Source organism: Anas platyrhynchos, chromosome 11 (genome assembly GCF_047663525.1).
Source record: "Anas platyrhynchos isolate ZD024472 breed Pekin duck chromosome 11, IASCAAS_PekinDuck_T2T, whole genome shotgun sequence".
NCBI classification, from domain to species: domain Eukaryota; kingdom Metazoa; phylum Chordata; class Aves; order Anseriformes; family Anatidae; genus Anas; species Anas platyrhynchos.
In genome coordinates this window covers 9,437,352-9,459,735 of record NC_092597.1, presented here as the reverse complement: position 1 = coordinate 9,459,735, position 22,384 = coordinate 9,437,352, and the positions used below count along the sequence as shown (strand labels likewise).

Sequence of the window (22,384 nt, the reverse complement as noted above, 5' to 3'; positions counted from 1 at the left end):
GTTTTTACCCCCAAATTCCCAGGCAGTGATCAGTAATTCCTCATTAACCCTGGCACAAAATGAATCTGACTCCACTCAGGCATGTGGATGACTTTTAAGCACGTCTGTCAACAAGGAGAGTCACTGTCTCTGACAATTAAATTTCAAAATGAAGACCCCCAGTGCTGTGAGTGAATAGGAAAAGTTGATGCCTCCCTGGAGAATCATTTTAGCTTTTTCTTTTTTGTCGTGAGACTCAACAAGCTATCATGATATCAGCAGATAAATATTAAAATTCTGAAGATTACACATTGTTACATATTGAATGGTGCCACTGAAAGACAAACAGCTAATACTACTACAATTATAAAAGCTGTAAAAAACATAATTAAAAAACAAAACAAAACAAAACAAAACAAAACACAACCACACCTTATCACCTTATTTATAATGAATCTGCAAGAGGACCCTAAATTCACAGTCCTACTTGCACTGCCAAGAATGTAAAGAATCATTGCTTCTTGACATCATTCTTTTGCTGAAGGGCAATAACCTCCTCTGTATGCATTGCCTTAATCATGTCAAGTTGTGTCCCATAAATTTGCATGTCTCCCAAGGAAGCACAGTGCATTGCCAGCAGCCTGATAGGCCAGATCAAAACAATTTCCTAATGTATGTTTACATCAGTTTTGGCTCCTGAGCTGCTCTTGTTCTAGTTGTTCCCCAAAACAGAGCCAATTCCTTCTCTTCAAACTCTGTTGCACAGGGCACAGGAGGCGGAATAGGCAGAATGTGCATGGATACATTGTCCTTGCCCAAAGTGGGCAATGCTTTCTAGATTAATGAACTGCAAATCAGACACACAAATGAAACCACATGCTAGATATAAACCCAGTCCTCTGAGATGTGCTTGTTGTCACAGTCAGAGGGAGAGGGAGAAGGAAGGTGGGGGAGTGGGGGTGGGGAGAGAGCGCACATGTGTGTGATGGGGGTGTAATGAATGCCAGCTACCCTCTCAACTCTCTGGGATACACGGGGATGACAAACTCTCTGAGGAACAATTCCTTTGACTGTTTCGTTGAGGAAAGGAAACTTGTCATGCTGCCAAGAATAAAACTGCTTCTGGGCTTAGTTTTGAATTTTATAAAGTGAATAAGTGAAAAACGTATACACATTCACTTCAGACCCAAGTCATGAATAATTAAAAGAATATATAATTGTACCCAGTTTTCCCCTCAAGCTCAACCAGCGAAGATATCTTCTGTCCATGTAACAGGGTGCTTCATATTTTTTTCAGAAACAGAGAAGTGATCTTAACCAAGTATTGCTGAATTCACACTGCATGCAAGTATGGATAACAGCCTGACCATCAGAAAAGTGCATGAAAAACTCAACAGTTTTAAATGAAGGAAGTTGCAGATTTTTGATTATACATAAATGTTTTCCTCATGTGGTTCATTCACATTTGATATTGGATTCTGACCATAATATTATAAAGCTACATTATTAACATGGCTTTATGGCAGACATCAGGTTGATACTGCAAAATGGCAAAGAACACATTTTTCAGACGGCACAACAATATAATGTATACCATGGCAAAAATAACTATGCACAAAATAAACTCAGAAAACAGAAGTTACCTGTATCTTTTTGTAGTTTGTTTTTGTTTTGTTTTGTTTTGTTTTCTGAGACAGAAAGAAGTTCCAGTACAGATTAAGAAACATAAGTTAAAAGTAAACAGCCACATCTTTTCCTGCACTTATTCTGGTGCACTGTAATTGTCAAGTGGTATTTATATGGAAAAGGCAGATCCAAGAGATCTCCTGCTTTTATTCTTCCACATTATTCCCATAGTTTATAGGTCCCTCAGTTTTCAACTGAAGTGAAACTTGGAATTAATAACTATTTTTCTTGAGAACACAGTAGTTAGCAAATATGGTATTAATAGCAATGTATTTGGTACTGTCCACCTGCAGATGCAGAAAGCTTATTTAAATGCTAATGAAGAATATCAGTAACTTCTGTGAACAACATAACCATTATCCTCTCCCACAGATGTAGATATAAAAATTCTCATGGCCAGTAAGTTGAATCTTGCTTTGTCTCACAGTGTTGTTAGTATTTGTATCCAACAAACTGTGATGCTCTCCAATAAGAAAAATGTGTTAAAAAAAAGGAAACACAAACAGATAAACAGACTCTCTTCTGAGTGGAGGTAATAGCTGTATCCTTGAAATGGCAGAGGTCAGAGGTTTGGTTTGACTTATTAAAGGTGCACATTCTTTATGTTTTTGTACTTCCCTAGCTGAATTCCAAACACAAGATCTTCACTTCAACCCGATTTCTATCTTAACTGCTTATTAACAACAATATACTTGTTCAGATGGAAAAAGGCGAAATGAGAGGAAGGATATGTGAAGTGCTATCCTGATTATGAAGGACGAGTCCACTACAGCATCGTGGTTTCTGCCTGAAGTAGCTCTGGGAGGTTTGGGATAAAATGCACTGGACATAGGAGGACCATGATGAGGATCACTTTCTGCTCAACAGTTTACTCCATGATATACAAAGAAGATGCAGCTATCACATTTAGCTAGTTACATCAGCGTGACAACTGATTACAGTATTATACATGGCTTAAAAAAGATGGTAATGATGCACCCTACAGGAATATCAAAAGAATCTCAAAATATTACACACTACCTAGTTCCCATCCACATATCTGAAAGTTATTACTATATACATGTAACACGTTTCTCTTGTCACAGTGTATCACAGGTGTCTAAGACAGGAGCCAAATTATGTGCATAGACTACAGAAGCAGAGGTGAACTGCAGCTCAAAGCGCTTATTATCAAAAAAAGGTCAAAATAAAAGTTGAAAAATACTTTTTTTTCATACTTTCTCTACAGGTAAAACAGCCAGGAGGAAAGCTATACAAATGCAGTCTATATATCCAGATCCACATGAGAAGGATTTTCAAATGTATGTTTTTGAATTCCAGCATTTCTGAGCTGTTGCTTGAAAGGGGGCATTTTTAACCTGTTTGTTTAATATTACTAAATATTTTTCTTAAAAAAAAATAGGAAAAATGTGAAGATTTTTGTATTTTGTAGCTTTTGATGGCTATTTTCTATTTAAAGATTAATTGTGAATTATTCCAGATCCGAAGCTGTGTAACAGCTGTTTTTTCCCATGTACAGGACAAAATTCATGTGACAGAGCATTATTCTCACAAGCCTGTTCTCTTTGGTAAAGCTTTCATGTAAGAATCTGCTTATATTTGTAATTGTATGATGTTTAAAAATAGAAATATTCAACATCCCCCAGTAGTTGTCTGACCCCTTGTTTGCTTGTTTTCCGAGTTATGCCTGAACACCCGATAGATTTCCAGCTATACTGTGCCACCCCGTGTAAGAAATGAGAAATTGCACAACTCTGCTGACCATCATGACACAAGTTTGGAGTTGTCCTGCAGACGATCACCCTCTGTGCGTTTTGAAGACAGTTTTGAGATTATCAGTAATTGCATAACATTTAGAAAAGCACACAGAGATCTAGTATGAAACTTTTTTTTTTTAAAAAAAAAAAAAAAAAAAAAAACACTTTCGTTAGTGGGAAGACTTTAAACCTTTTAATAGTGGCCCTTCATATATTACTGGACTAGGAAGATTGTCACAGATACCCTTGATTTTCAGAGCTCAGTTAAACCCAGCTCAGGCTGGAGTAATTCCAACTGTTCATGAACAGTCCAGTTCAGCAGACTGAGATCTCTAGCCATTCAGTCTTAAGCACAAACTGTTCATGAAATTCCTGTACTCAGATCTCTGCTAATAAAAACCAGGATGCTATGGCCATGGGATACTCAAAGTAGGTACACTAGTAGTAAGTTTGCAGCCAGGAACTGACAGAAAAATGTAACATCCTTAAGCACTGAATAATGCTGCTTGGTCATCTTCTGTGGCAGTTACTTCCATAAATGCAAAAAGGGGACAAAAGAGGTACAAGAATAAAATATTGTTTACTTTTTGCTGTTTCCCATTACAGTTTTACCGTATTTCTCATACAAGTAGTTACATACTCCTTTATATTTAAGCTTTGTATTCCTAACTATTAGCTGATAAGTTTATGTTACAATAATGCCTGCATGCCTCTGGCTGTTTGCTGTGAATTATACTAAGTCCTTAAAAATATTCCAACCAATTTACCTTAATTGCTTTATTTCCTGTTATCCTTAGATTTTATCTTTGCTGGGGGGAAGGGAGGGTCCTCTGCTTTCTATTCTTTTTTATAAATATTTTCCTTTCTCATCTTTTTCTTCATTTTCTGCATGTGCCCTTATATCATGTTTTTACTCTTCTCCACACGTCGCGTTTATTAAAAGTTCCTTCTGCACCCTACAATAAAACACTGTTGTTCTTGTTGCTTCTTTCACCGTCGGGCAAGGCTTTGGCTGTGAGGGCCAAGCATTAAGCCAGCGGCCCTCTCTGACTGCAGCGACGCGTCAGTGGCAAGCTGCCGGTTGTGCGTGTGGCTGGATGATTGTGCCAGCGCTAGAAATGTGTATATTCGTGTGCCGTGAGCTGTACGGCTGCAGGAATCAACTGGTGTCGAGGGAAGGGAACGGCCGCCAACAGCCGCCGCCCTCACAGCCCTCACAGGAGCCTCGCGCGCCGCCAACGGCCGCCAACGGCCGCCCGCCCGGCCCCGCCCCGCCCCTCAAGCCCCCGAGCCCCGCCCCCCGAGCGCGCACGCGCCGAGTGCCGGAGGGCGGGCTCGCCCCGCACGCATGCGCGGCGGCGGTCACGTGAGCCGGGCGCTGGGGGCGCTTCCGGGGCCGCGCGGGGCGGCGCGCAGCGCAGCGGGACCTCGGCGCGGCGGCCCCGGCACGGCCCGGCCCGGCCCGGCACGGCCCCTCCCGGCAGGTGCGGCGGGGGGCGGGGGCTGGGGGCCGGGGGGGGCCGGGGCTTTCCCGCTCGGTAGGGCCCGGGGGCAGGCGGGCGCTGTGGGCGCGGCTCCCCGGGGCCGGGGGGTGCCCGGGGGGTGCCCGGGGGGGCTGAGCGCTGTGAGGCGGCTGCGTGGTGGGGACGGGGCGGTGACGGGGCTGAGCGCGGGGAGGCTGCGGGCTCCGTGCGGGCTCCGTGGGGCCGGGCCGCCGCGCCTGTCCCGCGGGTGAGCGCTGCGCGAGTCCTGCCCCAGTGCCGCGGTGCCGGCCGAGGGCTGGGCACGGGGCGCTGCTGGGTGAGGAGATGGGGCTGTGTCAGTGCTCACCGCCCAGATGAGTATTGTCCCGTGAACTCAAGGATGAAAAATTAAAAAAACAAACAAACAAAAACCCAACAAACACTTGCAGAAGGCCTTAATCAGAAATGAATCCGCGCATTCTGTCATCTCTCTAATTCTTGAGTACCAGGGGCTGCTCAGGGCGCCTGTTGGCCTGCCGCTGTCAGATCTGCTTTGCAGGTCAGGAGCCTTCTCACCACCACTACAGCTGGTGTTTGCCCCCACCCTAGCTCAGCCCCCTCGGTGTTAGCGACGGCTTTGGGAGCTAAATCCCCTTCCAGGAAAAAAGATGAGAGCGCAGCTTGGCTTCTGGTGCCAGCAGTAATACGCCCCCACGGAAAGCCAACACGGGGTTAATCTGGTGGCCTGGAAACGGAAATCCTTTTTGTTAGCTGTAGCAGAGGAGAAACGACTTCAGTGTTGTGTTCCTTTGTGGTTATGTTGTGGTTCCGTGAGTGACACTGTAGCATACCTGGTGAGATGCTTGCAAGTATGAAAGGCGTTGGTGATCACCAAAGTCCGGTGGCTGCAGGAAGGGAGCAGAGCTGCGTGGCAGTCCTGCATCCGGATGGCCTTTGGTGAAGTTTCCAACCTTTGGATACTTCTTTAAGCTAAGTGCAGAGTAAAATGACAGGTTTGCTGTTGAGGAACTGTGGCATTGAATTAGCTGTGAAGCGCTCTAGGACCAGGCAGAAATTAGCTCATTTTCTTCTACGTGACTAATGCAGACTTGCATTATTAGTGTGGCACTTCTCAAACCTAACCTTTAGATTAAAAAAGAGAAGTCAGTGCTGCCACAGGAGCTATAGGAATACTGTCCTAAACTTTGCTTTACTTTGTACAAGCAGAAAGAGAGCTCCTTTTCTGTTTTGTAAGCATTAATATTATGTTAAAATCAATGGCCAACTAGAAAGTCAGTGCTTCTCCAACTTTCCTGAAGCAGAAGACTACCTTTCCTCCTTAATTTCTCATTCTTCTAGTTGACAAGGGCTTTTGTGCTTGAGTATTTAAGCCAAAACTTCCAAACCAGCTACTTAGTCTGCCTGTTAAGTGGGACACGGAACTGAATTAGCCTAAACTCCTCCTTTTCTGATCTAGGGCTTGGAACTCGGCTGGGAAGTTGTTTGCAGTTATGCTATGCAGTATTCAGTGGATGATTGCTTTAAATCTACCTCTAAAGAATTCTCGTTAGTAGCTTCTTGTCACGCGGGAAGCGTTTTCTAAAAGTATCTTAAAATTTGATGGTAGTCTAAGTAACTTCTAAACTGTGTGCCTGTCTTAGTGTATCAAGCATATGTCAGTGTAATGAAACAGACACAGGTAGGAATTGTTTCCGCACTGAAACGTGGTACATCTGAAACGAGTAGGTATTACTTGGTGTTCAGCATGAATCAAAGATGTAGTGATAAAACTTCAGGTCTTAGGGAAAAACTCTTCTTAAACTCCTGGGGGAGCTGTATAGTCTGAATGTAGTGCAGGCACGCTCCAAAGTAGCATCTTACAGCCACCAGCACAGTGACAGGGTTGGTTTCTTTTTTCTGTCAGTTTTCTTTTCCATCTGCCCTTTAAGAGTGAAGTAATGAGTTGATACTTTATTTTAGGTTTAGAGTTCTTTTCAGTGAACCGTGTTAGCCTCAGATGGTCTGTTCCATGCTGATTGTAACCACTGCGTTCTCTTAACTTGACTGCATGGGATATCTTGTGAAACTTCTTGTGCTTCATCTCAGTGTCCCAAAACAAATGTATGAAGAGCTACTTACCAATTCCATGTTCCTACTGATGAAACTATGATTTTATCTCCAAGCAAATACTTAAAATTCATTTTTGCAAACACTCAGCAGGTTAGTACTCAGGAGAAATTATTCAGAGAACGTTGACATCTTAATGAAAGAGGACATATTTTGTGAGGAAAGTGGCACGATTCAAGCAGCAGGAAAGTCTTCCCAAAAGCGTATTATTCAAAAGAGACAAATAAAAAGAGGAAGAGCTGGGAGTACAATTATTGAGAACAACTTCTTGGAGAGTGTGTGTGAAGGCACATCCTGCCAGCAGCTGGGCTGCGCAGGGGCTGAGCAACTCAAGCAATGAAAGGCTTCTGTGTAAGGAGAACTGGGTTACAACCTTCCAGATGTTGTGTTCTGGTTTCCTGGGTGTGGGAAGGAAGGAAGCCTCAGTAAAATAGGATGAATTTTTGGCATTAATGTTTTGTCTCTGGTAATGTAATTAAAAAAAAAACTATTCTAAAACTTTATTAAGCAGTTTGTGTTAAGCGTTGCAGGTCTTAAACTTAGTCTATGGTTGTAATCATGTCAGGAGAAAAGAAGTTCAGATTTTGCATAATAAATACTTCTACAGAACAGTAGGTTCAACTTACTTCTTTTTACCTGTGTGAAAAATAAACTTTCTCTAGCTTAATTCACAGAGTGATTGTATTCCAGCTTTGTACTTACTGGTGTCCTGTGCTGATTGTGTCTTTGCATTTAAAAATAGTATTTGGTTTCTTGTTTTTGTTAGTGTTTTTCCTACAATTTTTCTTATTTTCTTATCATTGATAAATTTACCTGTCCCTGTCAATCTTTAGAGCCAAGACAGCCAAGATTTTCAACTGTATTGGACTTGCATATTAGCAGAATGATTTATTTTGTTCCATTATTGGGGGTTCCTTGTTGCTGGTGATGGGTGAGCCTGAAAAAACGCAGCTTGACTTGCACATCCCAGGGTGAGTTCTCTTATAAACAAAACACTATTTCAGAATGTGTTTATATTTCAAGTCTTTTAAAAAAACAAACAAACAAAAAACAACTTGTATTTTAGATCAATCTGTTTTTACTTAAAATAGATATTGATTCAGTGTCTCCCATAGAACCTCGAGTTGCCAGGTTTCTCACAGTTCGAAGTGAACTGGTGTAATTCCAAATGAAAGATGAGGTTGCTTGGGGGCTGGTTGTAACTTAAAGGTTGATTCTACTTGGTGGATTAGATGACGTTAAGAAAACCCTTCCAACCTAAATTATTATGACGATACTAGTCCATAAGCAGTTTTTTGCTTAAAAAAAGCAAACTGTAAACCGTTCCCTTGTGTTTTTTTTTCACGTATCTCAATGTGGCGATTAAAAGAAAATGTGTTGTAAATACTGGAGTTGCAATAGTGCTGAATGATGTTATGTTCCTGCAGGTGCTCTTTAGCCCACTCTCCTGAAGACAAAAGGTTCTGGCTGATCAGGACTACCTATTATTAATTCAAGTTGGCTGGAGAATGGAAGGTGTTGAGTTTAAGGAAGAATGGCAAGATGAAGATTTTCCAAGGTTTTTTAATTTAAGTTCAGATCAAATGCAAAATGTCCAAAATAAGCTGTCTCTATCTTCCTGATATATTAATACTCAGTCTTGCAGTGTTTTCCTCTAATGTAGTGGTCTTGTGACTGTTTTGTGGCATTTTTTTTGTCTGGCAAGGGATAGCTTTATGTTAATTTTTAGTACAAGAATGCCACTGTTGTACTTTCCAGCGTTACTGAAGTGAAAATGCAAGTTTGACTTTGTTTTTATTTTCATGTAGTAGCCTTTTGCAAAAGTTTGCTTATTGTCACCCTGAATATTTCACTAAACAATGCTTCTGAGAATAATTTCTAGCTTTTAAGAGTACTAGTGATGCTTAGATCTAAAAAGAAACCAAAAAATCTGACTTCCAAGACATCCTATGAGTACTACTTCTGTGATGTATTTAATGTCAGAGATTTGCAAGCAAGAATACAGCAAGTTAGCTAAAGATGACACCCATAGCAATCAGTATTTTGACACTGCTCATGTGAGCAGTTGGTAATTTGAATTATATAAAAGAGGTTTCTGCTGCTTTGGTGCTTAGTTTACTGCCAGTAAGTATGTTTTAACTCAGTGCTGTCCCACAGTGGGTTTTTAGCAGTGCATGGGCCTAGGTTTTTGGTGTTTAGTTGATTATTAAAAAAACAAAAAGCAGAAAACTAGAAGGCATTAAAAAAAACAACTTTATTTTGTGGACTAGGCCCCTGCCAGAGGATGATCCTGTTGACTCAGATGTGTTGGCTGCAGCTGGAACAGAAGGTGAAGCTGGTAAGAATACTTCACTGCAGTAGAGCTTATGTCTTCCTATATAAATGGCTGTTTTGAAGCTCCATTTTTTTTTTGAGTGAGACTTAAGGGAACAGCATTCTAAATGACATGTTTATCTGCGAATAGAGCTATCCAGGTAATACTGGACAAAAATGAATTATTGCACTCAGTTTGTGACTGACTTAAAAATCTTTGTTCATTATTTAGCTACTTTTCATCAGATAGGGCCTACCTTAGTCTTGCTCCAAATTTCAGGCCTTTGTGATCTTCTAATATTGTTGGCAGTCCAAAAAGTTAGAGGGGTAATAATCCCAGTGCTCCTCTTATGTTCTTAATTTTTTTGGATCTTCTCTGTCTGCTTTAGCTTTGGCATTTCCAGTGCTGGATCAGGCTGTTTATTTTGTTTCCTGCTTTCAACTGCTGTCTAAATCAAGCAAGTATTTGCCTTGTCTAAAAGCATGCTGTGTGTTATTTACCTAACATTTTCTATTAATCTTCTGCCCTTAGTGTTGTCTATTGGCCTCACTTTTTTGCTCTTTGCACTGTGTATATTACTTATTTCAAAGACTGTTACGATGTTACCAATACCTAAAAAATAAAAGCTAGAACATGAATTTATTGCACTGTCTGCAGCATTTGAGATAATGTCTAGAGCAGCTTTGGTGCAGCTTTGATACAGCTGTCATAAGTAACAGTCACTTAAGTGGTGTCAGCGCTTCAGATTTTTCTTCTGCTGGTAGTATGGCGGTCTTCCTCTGTGATTGTAGTGTGTATGAAGTTGGTTACAGTGTTAAGAACTTGAACTTAAGTCTCTGAAGTTTTGTTTGCCACACTTTGTTTATTTTAATTCTATTCTAAAGATGTATATTTTGATGTGGTGGGCATTAATTTATTGTGCACTCCGGGGAAGCACTCTGCTGTTCTGTCTTGTTAATTTGCTTGTCTAAATTTGCTCGGGTTTAAAAATAATTGATTTGTTTTTTTCAAATGCAGAGGTTAATGGAATCAAAGTGAGGAAGAAACTAATGGCACCAGATATCAGTTTAACTTTAGATCGCAGTGAGGAATCTGTTTTGTCTGACTTGGATGAGAGTGGAGATATTGATTTGGATGACTTAGATACTCCTTCAGAGAATAGCAATGAGTTTGAATGGGAAGGTAAGTGTTTTGTTGCTTTTATCTAATGCCGTAAAATATTTCTCTTTTTTATGTGCAGGTCTACGGTTCTTCAGATGGGAAATAACTGCCTTTGGTCTTTACTCTTGAAATAGTAATGGGAGTGATTAGATTGGAAATGGGGACAAAGAATTTTTCAAGAGCAAATCAGAACATGACTAGTAAACAACAGACAAACATAATAACCGTAACTCCAAATAAACTTAAATTAATATCATTGAACACTTTTTAAACTCAGTTATGGAGAATCCTGCTCTATTGTAATACGTTTTTAAGAACTGTGGCAAAACATATACATGTTTTACGTGTATTAGAGATCTGTTTTAAGTGGAGATAAGTGACGTAGAGGGATACAGATTATAGATTAGCTAATCTGAAATTGGTCAATTGCAAGCCTTTGTATTTAAAGAGATCTGTTTTTAAAAATGACTAACACCTCTGATCTCATTTTACTGTAATAGAAACGTGGGAAGGTCAGAAGTCTTTAGAGTTTGAATGCTTTCTGTATTGACTGGAAGTGGTAGAAAAAAATATTATTTTGTGTCAGGGAATTTTGAAATGACTCTGAAGTTACTTTAGCTGTAGCCGTGCTGGAGGTGTTAAGAGAATGACCTTAATTTTAAGGAATGAGTAGACCCTTCATCTGGTCTTTACAGGCAAAACCTGGTGACTCAAATTTTACTCGAGGTTACCTGAGTTGAAGCACAAGTTTCAAACCTGCAGTTTAACTGTTTTGGGACCTTTTATGTAAGCTAAGAACTACGACTTTAGTCAAACAGTTGGAGTTTAACTTCTATAAACATTATGACTTAGTGTTTCTAAAATGATATGTAAGCACGTAACATCAATTACTTTATGGTGTGAATATAATAAATTCCTGAGTAAACAGGAAGGTCTGTATTAAGTATGGAAAAATGTTCTTCATTCCAAGGTAGTTTATAAATAGAGAAAAAATATTATTATAAATGTGTACTTTAAAGAACTAAGATGTTGCAGGAGAAGTTCTCATAACAGACTGTGGGTTTACCTGTATAAAAGAATTTTCGTTTTAGTACATTACGAGATTTGGTACATTATAAGAGTTGGTACTTAGGATTAACTTTGCAGTGCTGCTAAGGAAATGTTCCAGATAATTGTGCTTTGTTTTTAAAAGTGGCTGAAAAGGGTTTCTGTCTTTTCTTCCTTTAATGCTGCTGCCCTCATTTTCCTGGAAGGATAGTTTCAGTTAACAGCTTTGTCTTGGGAACAGACAACTAACTTGCAGTAGGTTTTTCTCGCTTTGGGTAAGGTCTATGCAACAAAGTCAAGAATCATAAGTTAATCGGAGCAAATTCTTTTCACAGATTGCTGTCAGCATAAATTTCATATATTGATTGCACACATGAATTAAATTTCTAATAGATCTGCCTGCATGTCTGCTTGCAAGATAGTGTCGATGTCTTAAATTACGCTTTTACGTAAATCTGTTATCTAGTATCCTGTGTAATTATCACTGAGTTAACCGCTTTGTCTATTGTGGTGTGATTCATTAAGGTTGGTCTTCTGAAAGCTGACAATTAAGCAGGCTTCCCACGTGACTAGAAGCTTGTCATTCAAATTTAAATAAATAAAAAAAAAAAACTATTTATGGAAAACAGAACTAACAGTATCTTGATTAAATTTCTTATCAGTGAGATCCTATTTTGTAATGACTGAAGGAACTATTATTCTTCAGCCAAACACATCAGCTGACTTAAAATAGACGAGATAGCAAAGTGGTTAACCTGTGTTGTTGTTGACTGCCGCTGTACATGGATTTTGAACGTGTTTTGACTTTGGCAGATGATCTTCCAAAACCAAAAACTACTGATGTAATTAGAAAAGGATCACTTACTGAATACACAGCAGCAGAGGAGAAAGATGATGGTCGACGTTGGCGTATGTTTAGGATTGGAGAACAGGACCACAGGGTGGACATGAAGGCAATTGAACCATACAAAAAAGTTATCAGTCATGGTGGTAAGGATTAGTGTTATACTGAGGAGAACTGTTGAAACTACTACTTCCAGCTGATTTGCAGTGGCATGGGAAGAACTTTGAGTGTAAAGACTCCCGTGGTTATTCACTTGTAGCATTAAGTCATACGGTTGTTTTGATGTATTTTTTTTCCATATTAAACTAAGGTTCCAAAATGTACCCAAGATCAGATGAGGCTACTAACACAAGTATACATAATAACAGGCTAGCTGTTCGTTATAGTGTTTTGTTTTTAAGAGTGTTGAAAGCATTATCTTTAGGTTTACTAAGGCAAAAATCAATTTACTGATTCTTCAGACAGTCTATGCAGTTTAGGTAGGAAGAAAAGTAGGCTATCTGAACCGTAATTAAACATGCTGAGTAAAAGTAGATGAACCTGAAAAAAATTACCTTGAGGTTTTCTATAATTATAAGCAAGTTCCTGCGCCCTTTTTAATAATTGGCTGGAAACAAAAGTGCTGAGGTACTAAAAGGATTAACCTGTTCTTACCCATGCCATCGAAGTCAGTCCAAAGGATGTTTACCATTATGGTGATAAGTGCTTTATATATATAATGTGTCTGTATAGAATGGGTGTTGGTAAAGCTCATTAAGATAAAGAATGAAAAAGTTTACTGTGTGTTTTTGACTTTTCTTTGAGTAAATGTGGTCAAGGTATAGTCACCTTAGTCACTACTGCTCCTTTTTTCTTTGTAGGTTATTATGGTGATGGGTTAAATGCCATTGTTGTGTTTGCTGTTTGCTTTATGCCTGAAAGCAGCCAGCCTAACTACAGATACCTAATGGACAATCTATTTAAGTAAGTCATCTGCCTCTGAAGAGGATCTTACTTTCACATTGTAAAACTGGGTGCTTTTAAGTTCTATTATCTTTGAAGCTTTCTGTTTCAGATGAGGGGAAGGTAACAAATAGTGAAGCAGCTTTCTGCTTCCTGAGGAAGGAAAAAAACGTTGCTCAACGCTGACAACTATTTTTTTTTTTTTTTTTTAAATATTTGATCAGTACTAGAAACTACCTTAAAATTCAAAAATCTTCATTTGAGGATTTTCTTTCCTTGCATTTGCAGGTATGTAATTGGCACTTTAGAGCTACTAGTAGCAGAGAACTATATGATAGTTTATCTGAACGGTGCAACAACACGGAGAAAAATGCCAAGCTTAGGCTGGCTTAGGAAGTGTTACCAGCAAATTGACAGGAGGTAAGAAGTTGTGGAATGTTTTGTCACAATATTCATATTTCGTGATATATGTTTAGGAAAAAATGCTGTTTAATGTGGTCTCTGGTACTTGATGGTTAAAATGAATTGTTAAGCAAATTGTTTAGTGTATCGAAAAGCTCTTCCAAAGCAGTGTGCAGGCGTGCTTTTTTAGTGAAAGTAGTAGTGTTAGAATGGTGAATACTGTTATGATCTAGAATTTCACTGAACATTCATATCTTACTGTAGTAAGATAAGGTGGGTTCCTTCTTAACCACTTCATTACGGACTTGTAAAAAGATACCAAGAAACTTCTTTATGATGTTACTTGTTTTCAAACTGATATTAACTTTCTGATTTCAGCTGTGCATTTTTCTGGTATTTTCTTCTGGTGGACAGTGATTTCTAATAATGGAAAGTCAATGCTAGATTTATGGACACAGTTTTAACTGCAAAAGCACCCTTTGTTTAAAAAACAAGAACTTTGTCATGCTAACTTTATTGTTCTAGTAATTATGTTTAATGTTTGAATCCTTCAGGTTAAGGAAAAACCTGAAGTCATTAATCATAGTTCATCCTTCTTGGTTCATCAGAACACTTCTGGCTATCACAAAACCCTTTATTAGGTAATATTATGGAAGCTATTTCTTAAAAGTTTAAATGTCAAACTGTTAAATGTTTAGTGAACACTAAGTTGTAACTGTACCCTACGTTTGTTCTTCCACAGCTCAAAATTCAGCCAAAAAATTAGGTATGTCTTTACCCTGGCAGAGCTAGCTGAACTCATCCCCATGGAATACGTTGGCATCCCAGAATGCATAAAACAGTACGTTTTATTATTCAAACATGCTTTATGTTGACCATGTTTTGGAACTGGTATATAATATATTCGGTGGTTTGAACGTAATACTTTGTATTTAATAAAAGTTAACTTAAACCATTGCTATCTCTAGGAACAATTGATAAGCTACAGTTTTAATATGTAATAGCAGTTAGTCAGAATGCTAACGCACAGGGATTTTCAAATACAGTGTCCTATGTGATTAACAAATTATGGTGTGTGAGTTAGTCTTCTGGAGACAAGATCTCACTATATTGTGCTACCCATTGTATGCTAAGTGGTCTCGAGTGAGAAATTCTGTATATTAGTGATGTTATTTATGTATCTTCAGTGTTCATGATAAAGTGCAGAACAGCTTAAGGAGTGAAATATCACTTGGGTTGGGATTTAATTCAAATGAAGAGCTGTGCTGGAAAAAAGCTGAATCCCTACCCACGATACTTCTAAAACTATTTTGGCAGGGAGGGGAAGGCAGCATCAATATCCTTGGTCTTCTCTTTTTCTACTGCTGTCCCTTCTCTCTAGATTTTTGCCATATAGTATCCATTTTAATGTCAGCACAATTCTGGTATCAGTTATGATGATGGCACATCAGCAGAATTTGCGGATGCAGCAATAAAGAGAAATCGTCAAACTTAGATCTTGAAAGAGCTAGGTAGCAATACTAGTAATTCTATAAAACTATTGGAAGCTGTAACATGCAACTTATTAAAGTACGTATCACAGTAAGGGATCATACATGTGATGGAAACTGGGAACTCCATAAGGAAAGATGTTGCAGTATCACTGTAGACAGAGTGGCACATAAATGTTTGGAAAAAAATACTGCTGCTTACTGGAGTAAACCATCAGCTTGTTTTCAGTTGTAAAAGTTTTGTATCCCATAGAGCAGATGCAGTTTTTTTGGGGGGGAAGAAAGACGTAACAAGGCCTTGTGCTACTTTTAGAATGTTGTATGGGATATTTAAGGATGAGTTATGGGAATTCATGCTGTCATTCCAAGTTTTGCAAGACTACTTTCTGTATTAAGGAACTATTAAGTCTTAAGTCAGCCCAAGTTTAGCCTTTACAGGAGTTAATTCTTAGACTTCTCTGGTGAATGTCAGGCTTTAAACTGTTAGGAATACAGGCTTTCAATTTTAGTGATGGGTAAATACTGTCCAAGAAGTTATGTTGGATTAATATGTCATAGTAATTAAATCTCAACTTAAAAGATGTTAGAGGTGCAAAAAGTTTTCTTACTTCAATATAGTTTTTGGAAACGTACCAAGTTCTGATACTAATGCTAGTTTACAGCTTCTGTTGAATTTGGTCTTCTTATCTTCTATTTACTGAAATCAAACTTTTCTTCACCAAGGTATGAAGAAGAAAAGTTTAGAAAGAAACAAAAAAGGTATATTTGTGTTTTGATTAGGGTTGCATCTAGATAAGATCACTTGCACTGCAACTAACTCCCAGTTGATTGGCTTGTATAAAGGAATAAGCATTTGTAAATATAAACATGCACTAGTGACCTCAGTTTTATGCATGGAAGTAATGTAACATCTGAAACCTCACCCTGGTTGTTTTAAGTATATTTGTAGTTAGACTCTAGTATTAAATTCGATTCCCGGTTTAAGCGAGTATGTGGATTTTCAACCATATCTTCAAGAGGCAAAAGCATGCTTCTGTACAAAGTAATTTAATCATTTTGCTTTTTCTAACAAGTGATGTGTGAAGAGCTGTTTTCAGGTGCTAAGCTATAGTTAAACTAGTCAGCGGAGATGCAACTGGAGCAAGTTCTAATGCTGTATTTTTGTTTGATATTCACTTTAGTTATTAACTTGCACAGATGTAATTTAATATTTTTAGTGCTGTTTGTATTTGCAGTGCCTACATTCCTTGCTAATAAACACTGGGTTTTGATTGTAACTTTCAGTCTCCAGCTAACCATTCAAGTTATCCTAGCACCTATGATAATTTTTTTCGAACTGCTGTTACTTTGTTCAATGTCTAACTAACAAATGTACTGAAAGGTTTTGCTATTAACTTTACCTTTTCTTTGACAACTCTTGCTGTATATGTGCATAACTGTTGAGGGAGGCTTATTGTCAGAATTGGATAATAAGCACAGGAACACTGATTAAAAACAAAAGGAATTTAAATTCACTGAAAGCTAGCACCTAAAGCTTCTGAGCTAGGAATTACTCCAATTAAGTGATAATCTCGCAGTGTTGTAACCTTAAGTTCTAAGACTTTGACACATAAGAAACCCTTTCAGTACATATTGAACAAGAGTTTTGCTTTTTTCCCCAGTGTGCATAATTTGGCCCAATTTTCTTTTAAGGCCCATTGTATTGACACTGTAACACTGAAACATTCAAACAGTAATGTGTAAAAGTGTTTGTTATACTGGAATTTTTTAAATACCCTATCAATATTGCCAGTTCCAAAGTAAAAACTTCCTTGTAGAGGCAAGATCACAGGCACTAATTGATTGTGAGTCATTAATCAGGTTGAAAGCAACTGTACAGAAAGGGAAATGTGTCAAAGAACGGTTACTAAACTTGCTGAGGATGGCAGTAGAAATTCTTCAGCTAAATATATATTTGAGACTCTTTGGAAGCTAGAGTATGATGTCCTTCTGTGGATTTATTTTGTCAGCTATAAGGTCTATGCATGGCCCGTTCACATTAGCTTATAGATTCATACACTTCCTATAATTAGTCTTACAAGTTATGTCAAAATGTTTTCCTTAAGATACTGCAATGAGGACAGGGGTGAGTTGCAGCTTCATACTGTGGAGGTAAACACAGTACAACACTGCTCCAGATTTGTTGGATTTGTATATACTGGGTACAGTTCTTAAAACCGTGGAAAATAGAATATTTGCTGCTCCTTTTTATGGCTTTGGCTTAGAACTATCATTGTTTTTCCTGTTTTGGAGAAACTGTTTCATTATAGTGTAAGGGACTAAACAGATTAGACGACATGATGGTTAGAACACAAACTCATCCTGAGCCTCTTGGTTTTTGAACTGCTGTTGATTCTAAAATTATCTCCATGCACAACTTCTTTTCCAGAAGATATGGTTAAAATTGTAGCTTGTTTGTACAATAAAGATGAAAAGTACGTCTCAGAGGAATATGAACCATCCCTTGGTTTCTGCAAAGCTACTTTGTTTGCCAGTCCGAAGGCAGATAGCAAAAAAAAACAAAAACAAAACAAAAAACTTTAGTGGTATGAATTTTTCCTGGAGTTTCCTGGAACTTTTCCATAAGAGTCTTAGAACTTAATAGAAGTATTGCAGTTTAAGGAGCTACCTGTTTTTTTGATTCAACTTATGCTCTTACCTTCTTGGCTTAATTGCTATAACGTTAAAAGTAATTTTGTGCTAATACTGCTGTGTATGAATTCATTAAAGTAGAAGTGCTTGATGATATTGTGTTACCTGTAAACTTGTATTCCTGCTTGCGTTCATTAATAAGAACACAAAACTTGCTTATTTTCCTTGCTGTGCAGTCATATTTCACTTGCACCTTTTGAAATGCTATCCTTATTTAAGTGGTTTCTTAATTTTAATCCATTTCTAGGGGGAAGTAAACATTTTAAAGCCTTGTTGTGACTGCATTCAATAAAAAGCTTAACATTTCAATATTTATTTACTAAAACTTTTTCCATGTAGGAGCTTTAACTCTTTTCTTGTTAAGATTGATAGTTTTGCTTAATATGAGCTTACAGACTCAATTTGTTCTTAAGATAGTTTTAATTTTACCACTTTCTTTACTAAGCAGAGTTGACCAAGAGTTGAATGGAAAGCAAGAGCAGAAAAGTGAACAATAAGTTTTGGAGTCCAAACAAGACTGAAGAATACACAGATGGAACGATGCTTTTTTCATTTACTATATGTGTGTATATATTATGTAACTTGTTGCAAGAGGTGCTTAATTTCTTTGGACTAGCACACAATGGAATGTTCACTGCTGTATTGTTTTGTCTTGACTTTAGTAGTTACCTTTATGTAATCCTTTTATACTGCCAAATGTCAAAGAACCTTGTGTTTAGAGGATGTTCTTGCAATTGTTTATCTAAATGATGCATGTTCTTCAGTAAAATATTTATGTATCTAAATGCTAAAGGAAAGATAATATATATTTTTATGACTTTGAGCAATATATTATGTACCTGCTGAAGGAATTCATTTGCAGGTAGGCAAGGCCATAAACTACATTTTTATTGTATAAAGTGCATGATCTGTTGCTGTAAATGGTCAAGTGCATTTCTTGGTTGTCATAGAAACCTTAATTTGAATATTAACAGTCACAATGTAGTCTCTTGTGTGGAGATCCTTATTTCTGTTCACATCTCATACAAGCAGTACCCATTTAACTCATTAGAGTGAGCTTGAGCTTTGTCTTAATCTACTTCTAAAAATACACATCTGGAGTTCTCTGAATTTGTTGGACAAAGGGTTTAAGCCTCCACCACAATGGAAACTGAACTGTTTGAATAACTAATAGGACACTGGACCTATTAATCAGACCTTTGTAAATTCAAGTTGCGAGTTTAGATTGTTTCAGTAAACCAAGGACAGTTCAGCTGCCATGATGAAATGAGTTCGTTCTAGTTCTTCCTCTAGGAAGGAGGAATATCAGCTATCACCAGTAGAAGCTCTAGTTATTTTCAGTAGAGCTTGGGCATTGCTTAGGTATCTTACCTATCTTAGCCATAATACCAGTTGTTTGCAGAAGTAGGGGGAGTCCTAGAATAACTGTCATCCTTGTAGATGAAGTACCCCTTTCTAAAGCTCTTGGCACCACATACAGCACTAACTTCAGATATAGCACTAACTTCACTTACAAAGAAGGCAATAAAAAGGGTTACTGCTTCACTCATGCCCCACAATGCTATTAAAATTCTCTGTAAGAGATATTGGATCCATAACTGAAGTTTATAGGCTTATCAGGGTAGCAATTATGCACTGGTAGATTGTAAAAGTTTGTCATGTATCTTATAGCCATTTCCCTGGAAGGGCAGATACATGCAAATTAATCCATTCAGGAGCTGAGCAACTTAATATTGTAGCAAATATGAAATCATCTTTTTTCATTTTGGTTTTTAGGATGCTCGTAGTTTTGTCTTAAGAGCAAAAATACCCGTTCTTAATGTTAGTGTTATACAGTTTTCTTAGGAATAAAAAAAACATTCAACTAGATTACTACCTGTCACTGATCTGTATCAGTCAAGAGCTAATGCCATGAGTAAGATTTATTACTACCACTTACTGTAGTATCTTTACCACTTAAGGTAGTATCTTTAATGATACACATAATAAACTGAGAGGAGATTCATATCAGATGAGGACAAACTGCACGTGTCTCTGGGAGTTTGCCTGCAGTTCAGACTTTCATCTCAAGATCTAGGTACTTCTGTTTTGCTAGTTTGTGTGATGGTTTCAGAGAGATTAATATATAGGATGTTCTTATTCAACAGGCAATGTTAATTTCAAGTTGACATCTATTTGGATCCTTTGAAAGGAGAACACTTGAACAATTTCTTTAGGGCTGTCTTATCTCCTGTTTCAATTTTGATATTGACCTAGTTTAAAGTTAGTATAAAGTTAGCAAATTGGATGCTTTCACAACCTGTTAATTTTAATTCTAATACTTCCACAATGCAGTGCAAACCTGGAAATCTTCCTGATTTTTGCAGATTCAGTGTGGGTCCTAAGGTGTATGTTAAGCATTCCAGTAATCTTTCAAATTCTTCCTAGTTTTAAAAAAGTATCCTTCTCAGTAAAATCACATTCTTAGTGGGAGGATTGCTCTTCTGTGAGTATGCCCTTTTCCTCCTTATGTATATAGTGCAGTATAAAGTGCTCTGTATCGGCTGTAATCTCAAATTATGGGATTATTAGCTTTGTTCCGGTGGCTGGCTGGTTCAACAGTTTCATGTTGCTGTAGTTCTATTTCTTTTGGAAATGTACGTATGCTCACCTAATAGTTTCTTTAATGTAAATTTTTGTAAATGGATATAGAACACATGAGTTGTTCTGTCCCTGAAAGATACACAGCATGAGAAACTTGTGTACTAAAGAGCGATGCCCCTCTGACCTTTTCCAGCTCATCATTTAATGGTGAGGGGGATGTTTACAAAAAGCAGAGGTCCCAAAGTTATCTTGAACACAAATTACCTTCTTGTAAAATTTAAGTTATTCTATATACTTTAAAAACTATAATATATTTTAATATTTAAAAACATTAAAAAGTCATAATGTCATACTAATAAAGTTATTTCAGAACCTGAATCACTTTGTGGTAAGTTACAGTATTTTAGGGAGTTCACCTTTAGCACTTCTTCCTAGAGGTAAAACTTGTGTTGCTAGAATACAGTGTGAGCTCTGTCAAGATAAGTTTGAGTCACTAATTCACCTTCAATTTAGAGATTTCAATGAGTTTGTGTGTGAGAATATATATGTGTATGTGCTAATAAGTAATTTTTGGTATTATGGGGTGACAAATGGAGTTGTTTGGCATAGCAGCCTCGGTATGTGCAGATACGAGGTTCTGTAAACTGAGTTATGCAACAGGAGAAACGTTCAGAAGTGGTAAAAGTATTTTGGAGAAAGAATGTTCTTGATTGTTTTATGTAGTATGGCAAAGCCATGTTCTGTTAGAAAGTAATGAAGAGGGATGCGTAAGGATTTAGTTCTGAAGCATATGGGAGTCTTTGAAGTTCTGGAATTTAAAATACACACTTTTTGGTTCCAAAAGCTTATAACTAGTTAGAATAATCTGTAACCTTGTTCATAAATTTTTGCAGCTTAGTGTATTGTTCACTGAAAGTAAAGACCAGTACTTACTGCTTAGAGGAGCTGTGTAGTGAAAAACGGTAGTTAGATTCTAAACTGCACACAACTAGGATATAGCCTGGTATGTGTTAGCATGTTTTGGCAAGTCTCATACACTTAAATGCTGCAGTGATATATTAGAACCTTTCAATGGTAAATTTGCCAGACTTCAAAGTTAGATTAAACGGTGGTGGTGACGGAATTTTATGCAATTACCTCACTGTCTCGTAAGGAGGAGAGGGCACCGGTGCCTAGTCGTGTGTTACAGCCTCATTGTCATCCAGTGAAAAAAATGTAGATCTTAAAAAAAAAAAAAAAAAAAAAGTGCACTGAATAGGTTGAATAGGACTGAATCTGTCATAGAGTATTAAGCTTCTTGCTGAAAGGTGTGTTTCTTTCAGTGTTCACCTATATATTCTGTAGACTTGTACAGTATGTAGAAAGGTGGCTTATGCACAGCTCTTAGCACAAGCTGCTGTCTGTGGAGGTGACACTTAGTTGAATCATTCCAGTCTCCCTCAAAAATTTCAATTGAAGAACAGGGAGAGGGTAAATAGCTTGCTTGCCTTTTTTTTTTTTTTTTTTTTTTTTTCTTAACTGCAGAAGTTTTGTAGGGGTTTGGGAAAAGATTCTTACTCAGTCCTCATGGATGCCGGTCATTCTCTAGAGGATTTGTTTCACAGCCTAGTTGTTGGAGGTATTTGAACAAGCGTGCTTTAATGATACTTTTCAAGGATACCTGATTTTAGTCAATAGCATTCTGAAACATAAGTATTCCTTAAGTGTTTTCTGAAGGACAAATCTTGCAGGCTTCCTAACTTCAGCAATAAGTTGAACTGTATTTTCTTCTGTCACTGGTTGTTCCCTGTACTGAGCTGACAGGATAAAAGTGCAGTTGTGAAGCCCCTGCTCAGGGCTAGTGTTTTTTGACGTTAAGGGTTGGAGTTAGTAGTCCCAAGATGTGCTGCTGGAAGATG

At 37.9% G+C, this 22,384-nt stretch overlaps 1 protein-coding gene and 1 long non-coding RNA gene across 6 annotated transcripts in view; one reads left to right on the top strand and one right to left on the bottom strand.

Annotated features, from left to right (window-relative positions):
* LOC106019670 (uncharacterized) overlaps positions 1-4,689 on the bottom strand; it is an 83,741-nt gene extending 79,052 nt beyond the window's left edge. The window contains exon 1 of the long non-coding RNA XR_011811896.1: positions 4,190-4,689. This is a non-coding gene — a long non-coding RNA (uncharacterized lncRNA). The remainder of the gene's footprint in view (positions 1-4,189) is intronic.
* Positions 4,690-4,742: 53 nt separating this feature from the next.
* On the top strand, positions 4,743-20,864 carry BNIP2 (BCL2 interacting protein 2). 5 transcript variants are annotated; one of them, XM_027465562.3, is made up of 13 exons: positions 4,743-4,906; positions 7,846-7,983; positions 8,440-8,570; positions 9,283-9,350; positions 9,715-9,783; positions 10,344-10,508; positions 12,348-12,524; positions 13,239-13,341; positions 13,609-13,740; positions 14,277-14,363; positions 14,465-14,563; positions 15,936-15,971; positions 18,352-18,887. In XM_027465562.3, exons 3-13 carry the CDS (start codon positions 8,521-8,523, stop codon positions 18,398-18,400), a joined length of 1,035 nt encoding a protein of 344 aa, XP_027321363.1. In that variant the 5' UTR covers positions 4,743-4,906; positions 7,846-7,983; positions 8,440-8,520; the 3' UTR covers positions 18,401-18,887. The 5 variants fall into 5 exon arrangements, with proteins under 5 accessions (XP_027321363.1, XP_027321365.1, XP_027321364.1 ...); XM_038184881.2 differs by lacking the exon at positions 4,743-4,906 and adding an exon at positions 4,939-4,960; XM_027465564.3 differs by lacking the exon at positions 9,715-9,783 and having other exon boundaries at positions 4,744-4,906; positions 18,352-20,864.
* Positions 20,865-22,384: the final 1,520 nt, after the last annotated feature.